Below are 7,665 nucleotides of genomic sequence, written 5' to 3'. Positions count from 1 at the left end.
TGGACTTGCAGATTGTTTATTATACATTTTAATTACCTGGACAAACATGAGCATGAACAGTAATACCACTTAATCAATGACAACTTCCTGTAGTCTGCGTCCAGATGTACACACAGAAGCGCCATAAAGTCTTTACCGCATAAACAGTTGGCCGCTGAAAGATTGGTATGATAGAGGGCGCTGTTTCGTTAACGCAATAAAAGGGCTGATTTGGGGGGGGGGGGGGGGGTAAATCTTGTAGTAACGCAAGTTTTTTTTTTTTTCTCAAATAATGTACGGTCTTTTGCCCTTGTGAAATGAGTCGGGAGCTGTCGACTTGTGTGTGTGGGAGATTTCTTGGCAAACATTCAAGTTTGACAGCATCCGTGCACATTATACAGCTTTAACAAGGCAGCGGTAGCGATCACCCGAGAAAGCCGGAACATTCCAAAGCAGCTCCGACTTGGCGGGCTGCTTTGGTATTACACACACACACACCCACACACTTCACAGATCAGGTTGAGTGGTCTCAAGAAACACTGAAACAAAACTTTAAAAAGATAGGTACTACAAATCAAGACTTTTGTTATTTTCGAGCAAGGTGACAGCACTTGGGACCATTTTGGAAAATCATGGCTGAGGCTATGTGGAATCTTCAGGCTTAACGTCAGCGGTGTGTGTGTGGACCCAGGTTGTACGTCATCAGCAAGTAAGCGGCATGCTTTGTGTGTGAGAAAGATTACACTAAACCATGTACACTAGTCAACATTATTCACTTTTTTTTTTATTTTTAACGCTAGACTGACCGCTGTTTGTCAGAGTAAACAGCCGAAACTGAGGTCTGAGTCAAGTTTTGGCCTGAGGCTTTGCTGAGCACTAAACACAAAAAGATACCCCAACTCCAGCATCGCTTATGGGCACCATAGAACTGAGGAGGGTGCGAAGTGTGTGTGTTGGGTGTGTCTCCACGACAGGAGAGAAATGTGCATGTGTGTCAAGTCTTGAATAATGATGCAAAAGTGGAGCTGGAGGAATGGTGCATGTAAAAACGCATCAACGTCTTCTCTATTGGTGTGCGCACTGCACCCCCGGGCCATGATGGCCGCCCTCCTCATCGGAGCTGTCATTGTAGGCTTCTCTCCTGGCGCCCCCGCCCGACCCTTGACTCCTATCGAAATCCGTCAGTTCCACTTCCTCGGCGTCGGCGGAAATGAGGGGATCCTCGGCGCGGCTCGGAAGCAGGCACTCCAGCTCCTGGAAGAGTGATGAGTGATCGTTATCAGCGTTGGTGCTTTTACAATGGGTCTGACTAATGTGACTCACGTTCAGCTTTTCGGTGCTAATCCAGTTGTTCTCGGGGAACTGCACGTCAAACTTGATGTAGAGGTCTCCCTTCTCAAAGGGGTTTCTGTACTGTGGCATTCCCTCTCCCTTAACCACACGAATGCAGCCTGAAGAGACAGCAAAACAAGACTGTTAGTGTACTAGCACACACCACACACCACACACGCAAAAAGACCATTTACCGTGTTCCAGACCCACCAATTGGTGGAAATCCACAATATAGAGACCACATAAAACATTTCAAAATATAGTTTCAGGCGCCCCATAAACACACTGCAGAAATATTTGAACACAAAAATAGAAAATCATCAAATAACCCGAAAGGCATTTATTTTTAGGGGGTATTATATTTTAAACTATAAATACAGGTAAGTATGAACATTTTAAGGGGACATCGCCTATTCTCAAAGTTTTGTCATTTGGAGCAAATCTGTCCCGTAACCACAAATCGCAACAATTTACCCTTGATACCGAAAACTTCAAACACATAATGAGGAAACTTTGCTTCAAATGCAAATCCAGATCATATGAATTTTAACAAGTTGTAAAACTCAAAGAGAAATGTTGGGAATCGTGCGATTCCAGACCCCGGCCATCCTGTGTAGAGTTTGCATGTTCTCCCCGCACCTGTGTGGGTTTTCTCCGGGTACTCCGATTTCCTCACAGATTCCAAAAACATGCATGGCAGGCTAATGGACCACAATAAATTGGTATGATTGTGAGCGTGAATGGTTGTCTGGCTATGTGTGCCCTGCGATTGACTGCCAACCAGCTCAGGGTGTTCCCCGCCTACTGCCTGAAGACGGCTGGGATAGGCTCCAGAACGCCTGCGACCCTCGCAAAGATTAGCGTATTAGAAAATGGATGAATGGAAGTTATAACCACTATTTGTCACAATTTAAAACTGCATGTATATACTTTGAACACCCTCGCTGAGGGGGCCATCTATTGCAGTACTTGTTGAGCCAAGAGTCTCACTAGGAACAGAGAAGTGCAGAAGAACACAAATAAAGATAATTTATAAACACACACACAGGTGTGTACAACATATGATCAAACACAAAACTCTTCCATCTGTTGTCGACATATGTTGTGAACATTCAAGTATGTGTCACTTATCCGGAACTAATGTTAATCCGCGGACCCCAAAATATTGATGCAGCTGTGCAATTAAAAGCAATCAATCAATCAGGGAGTAGCTCTGAACTTTGAAGTTGAGGCACTCTCAGGTTCCGGAGTACTGGTAATTAGGTATGCGTACCTGGCTCTATGACCTTTCCGGGTGGGTACTTGACAAGCAGCTGCCGGCCATCCAGATGCGAGAGAGTCATTTGAAAGCCACACAGAGCCTCGACCAGACCAATGCGCTGCACCATGCGAAGGTCATTGCCTTCCCGGCGGAATTCCTGAGATGGAGAATAAAATAAATCAAATGTGAGCCTCGACTCAAATGATGACCTCCTAAATGTATCACGTAAGTGTTAATCTTTTCCTACGTCATGTTCTTTCTCCTGTAGGACCAGGACAATGTCCCCAGGTTCCACACCCGGCGCTTGGTCAGCTTCCCCAGTGAAGGTGATCTTCTGTCCATGTCTCATGCCTTTGTCCACGTGCACCTCTAGCAGCTTGGTTTCCTTACTCACCTTATGACCTTCACACTTTTTACAGCGATCTTTCTCGCTGATGACCTCGCCTGCACAAACACAACAGGCGGACCAATATTTGGGATGATGAGTTCTTGATCCCCCACATGAAAGTGTGTGAATTGCTTGCAGTCACATTACCCTCTCCTTTGCAGTCTGTACAGACTGACTGCACCTGTTGGACCATACCAGGGGCCAGTTGTCTAATCACCACCCTCATACCCAGTCCTCTGCATGGCACACACTTTTGCACTGCGCCCGCCTTGCCCCCCTGACTGGATAGCAAATGACAGAATGTCAGCACTGTACTTTGTCTTCCTGTAACAGTACAAAACACTCAAAAAAGACTCACCCATTGCAGGTACCACAAAGGACATTCTTGCTCAGCTGGAGTTTGGTAGTTTTACCATTGTAGAGGTCTTCAAGTGAAACTCTATGGCGGGGGAGAAAAAAAAAACATTCATTAGTATGCAACACAATGTCACTCACATTTGGGAAAATGGCAAATCTTAGACTAGCTTCCAAGTCATGGGTAGAGAAACTGCGGGTGCATGGATGGGGTATGGGGGTGTTGGAATTGTGTAAATTAGACACCCAGTTCGCCCACATCCCAAAAATTCATGGCTTTCTAAAACATATTTTATTAATAATAAAATAAGACACCTCACATAAAATTGATGTGATTGTGTAATTTCATACTTGATGTGTGCACTGGCACTGCAAGAGACCCATCTATTTTATATACAAGAAATTAAAAAGTCATTTTTTCATAAACGTGTCCCTTTTTAAAGGTCTCAATTACTTCAGAGGGTGCACCATGTCTTCGCCTCGCCTCCGTCCTCCGTTGCGTCCTCTGCCCTGTCCCCCCATGAACCCGAAGAGTCCTCCACCGAAAATGTGAGAGAAGATATCGTCCATGCCAGGCCCGCCACCTCCGCCCTCTCGTAGCCCTTGTTCTCCATAGCGGTCGTAAAGCTCTTTCTTCTCCGGGGTTGTCAGTACTTCATATGCAAAACTGATTTCTTTAAACTGGGTGACATAATGAAACACACACACACAATTTTGTTTGTTATGTGCCATGTCAGAGCTTTAGCGACACACAAAAACCTAAAATGAAACTTTAATCCTTTATCTTAAAAACAAAACAAAGCCTATTATTTTGAATGTCAAACAGGACAAAAGAATATGTAATGTGCTACCAAAAGACAAATTAATTTTTGCATACCCGTTTCTTCCAGTGGGTATTAAGTCTCTGTTCTGTTATTGAACTCCCATTTTTTAGTACAAAAAGAAAAGCGACCAACACACATATTATATTGGTTTTATTCCTATCGCAGACAGCTGTTTCTTAAAGTTCATATAGTATGTATACTTGTTCCTTCAGAGTCCATGAAATTAAATGTGGGATTCCCGAGGTTCAATTTTAGGCCCAATACTTTTTAATCTTTACATGTTTCCGGTCCCACGCTGCCAGCACACAAGCCAGGCGACTGTACCACTGCACAATGAATACATTTACAGCAGACTGTACACCGTAAAATGAGCCAACAACGTTATACTATACAACATACAATGCGTATTTACACTTCTATGAGTTAAGAATGTGTAAACCATAATGAATGACAGTACAGTATTTGCTACAGTTCCCTATACATGAGCCCTGTGGGTAAGCAAGCATTTTTGTTGTTGTAATTATACAACATACAGAGACCTTTTTTCCATCACTTGGATGGCAGTTTTGAATTTTAAAATGTTCCATACAACATTGTCCAGACAGCTAAATGCCTACACATCTTAAAACATAAATTTTGCAGTTCTCTTATTTCAAATGGGATTCATATGTAGCCCATCAAAGTGTTTCATACCTTGTCTCCAGCATCCGGGTTCTTGTCGGGATGGTACTCTTTAGCCAATTTGCGGTAGGCCTGTAAAACAAGGTTGGCACAGAAGTTGCTAATAGCCTACAAGAAAGAACTAACCAGAGCACTAATCTCAGTCAGGTACCAGCTATGTTTCTAAAAGGTTGAAGATATCAAGTCATTGGATGCTGTCAAAAACATCAGGGCACCAGCAGGAGCATTGCTGCCTTTGACACCTCCAGCCATCTTGAAATGCCATCTCATGTGCTTAACTTGTTCAATAAACTACTCTTCTGATAGCACGACAGCAAAACAGTATAATATCTTTTTTGATATTGTGAAATAATCAACTGATTCATGGCAGTTAAGAATCTACAATTTCACGATTAGAACATCAGGCGTTATGACCGGCTTAATTTTAAATTAACTTTCTTTACTTTAAAGAAAAAAAAACTGAATTCCTTCAATTTTCTATGACAATACCAATAGATGTGAGATACATGACATTAGGGCATCGACTTAAAAGATTATTAAACAATAATCGTTACCATACATTCACATTGGGATTATTTAAGATACATCGAAATGTCCCCGCACGAAGCAAGGGAACGCGATCGACACAAAATGTGGGGGCACAAAGCAATGCTCGTTGTATTACTATATTCAATTTAGACTTCGTTTACATGGCTACATGGCGACGACTATTTCCTGAAATGTATCGTCTAATATCCGGTGAGCTACGACACTCGTGGTCACTTGAGTTTCCTTTTAACGTTCGGCAGACATATTTTTTTCAGTGTCTAAATGTGAAATATTCCCTAGATACCAAGCAGGAATGTATCCCACCGTCACCGTAGGTGAAGCCGTGCAGTTTGCTTCAGTTTTTCTCGTCGACAAGCCATTTAGGGAGTTAGCCACCGAGCTCATGTTGGGTAAGCAGCTTCTAGTCTAGGCCCATTTTACAGGTGTCCCACATCACTAGATCACCATTGTCACTTGGCAACGTCCTCACCTTTTTCAGTTCATTTTCGGAGGCCGACGGTGAGACGCCGAGGATGTCGTAGAGCTTCGTGTCCGCGACTTTTGACATGATGCTTGGGAGCCGGCTACTTCCTACGGACGTTCAAATGAGTGAGGAAGAAAACAAGCTAAGCCGGCTGGGATCGTCCAGGGTTGCCAGATTCGCACACAAAGTCCCCCGTCTGACGTAGACGCCCCCAAACCAGAGCAGTCGCATTTCTAGGGGGCGGCGGAGGGGGCTTCTAGAACTTCACACGGGGCCATTATCAGGTTTTATTATTAGCCTTACGTGCCATGACGCTCTTTGTGACGCTCGAATGCAGAGACCAATTGTGTTTGTATGAAGACCAATATACACCACGGGTGGGCAGGGCCACTTTTGATTTTAAAAACGGACACATTGGCCTGTTCATTTGTAGAAGAGGTAAATATTTTAAAAAAACTCTAGATAACGACAACCTGATCTCTGGTTTTCTTTTCCCCCCCTTTTTGTCCATTTCCATTTTCTATAGCGCTTATTCTTATTCGACTGGCAGGTGAGCCTCTGCCGATCCCCAACATCGCAAGGCAAAATGTTCACATAGTCACACAAGCTTTCAGCTCACATTTACCCCATGGTGCAATTTAGAGAATTTTAATTAACCTAACATGCATGTTTTGGAATGTGGGAAGAACCTGGCGTAGGCCTACCTTACAAAGAAGGGATGACGCTATACCGGGGGTAGGAGATGCTGTAGCCTCGTCAGAAATTTGTGTTGCCCCACTTAAGACCTGCAGCAATATATTTGATATTTATATTTGTTAATTATTTTCTCAACCCGCCTATGTATTGGACAAATCTCCCTTTATTTATTTATTGATTGAGATAATCCTGAAGCAGTCGGTGCTTGCTGGACAATACATGACCACAAACACACTAACATTCAAACCTATGGCCAATTTAGTCTTCAAAAAAGTGACTTTCTTGCAATAAAAAGAGGGCACCCCTGGGCCACCCAATTGCAGGGCACATAAAAATAAACTACCACCCACGCCTAGATTGATACCCATGAGCAAATTGGAATCATTAATTAATGTAAAGTGACTTTGTCAACCCGATGTCATCCACTTGACCACGCCCTTAAAGACGTACACCCAACATAACTACTGTACAGTACTTCAATTGAAAATATATACAGTATATATATATATATATATATATATATATATATATATATAAACGAGCATAAAAGATAGATAGATAGATAGATAGATAGATGTCAAACTCAAGTGCCCGGGGGGCTTGCTAAAATGTTGCAAACTTTTAAATTCTCATATGTAATAAAATGTATTGTGAGCACGTAAGCATCGTTACCAACCCCCTCATCACTGTCACTTAAACTATAATTGAATAAACCATTATTCTTGAGTTCTTTATATGGCTTGACAGTCATAACGGCCTGCCAAGGGAAACACTGACTATAATGTGGCTCACGACAAAAATGATTTTGACACCCCTGCTTGAAGTGAAACTGGTCCGTCGAGCTCCGCTTTTGTTTTGCACGTGCCCTTAAAGGTGGGGTTCAGCAACACGTGGAATCTTTTGCTGAAACGTCATAACTATAAATTACGACTCATAGTGTGCATACTTTATAGGTCAAACTTAAACAACAAAAATGAAAATATCTCAAAAACATGATGTGCTGGAAAAAAGTTTATATATTATTGAAATCACCGTCAAAACTCCACAGGGACACAAAGCCATCTCTGATTAAAATTTGTTGCTGACCTGACCCATGTTATTTGGAAAATCCAGATAGACATTCGGCATTGGTAGTAGT

The 7,665-nt window shown here is 42.7% G+C and overlaps 1 protein-coding gene across 1 annotated transcript; it reads right to left on the bottom strand.

Annotated features, from left to right (window-relative positions):
- Positions 1 to 6,144, bottom strand: dnaja2b (DnaJ heat shock protein family (Hsp40) member A2b). The gene is made up of 9 exons (XM_086108233.1): positions 5,838 to 6,144; positions 4,832 to 4,891; positions 3,769 to 3,995; positions 3,319 to 3,399; positions 3,108 to 3,241; positions 2,820 to 3,016; positions 2,585 to 2,729; positions 1,303 to 1,430; positions 1 to 1,233 (listed from the first exon to the last, which is right to left on the bottom strand). The coding sequence occupies exons 1-9, from the start codon at positions 5,913 to 5,915 to the stop codon at positions 1,045 to 1,047; spliced, it is 1,239 nt and encodes a 412-aa protein (XP_085964359.1). The 5' UTR covers positions 5,916 to 6,144; the 3' UTR covers positions 1 to 1,044.
- Positions 6,145 to 7,665: the final 1,521 nt, after the last annotated feature.

This window comes from Hippocampus guttulatus, chromosome 4, assembly GCF_054856545.1.
Source record: "Hippocampus guttulatus isolate MCC_2025c chromosome 4, RoL_Hgut_1.0, whole genome shotgun sequence".
Classification (NCBI taxonomy): Eukaryota; Metazoa; Chordata; class Actinopteri; order Syngnathiformes; family Syngnathidae; genus Hippocampus; species Hippocampus guttulatus.
This window is presented reverse-complemented; position numbering and strand designations above follow the sequence as displayed.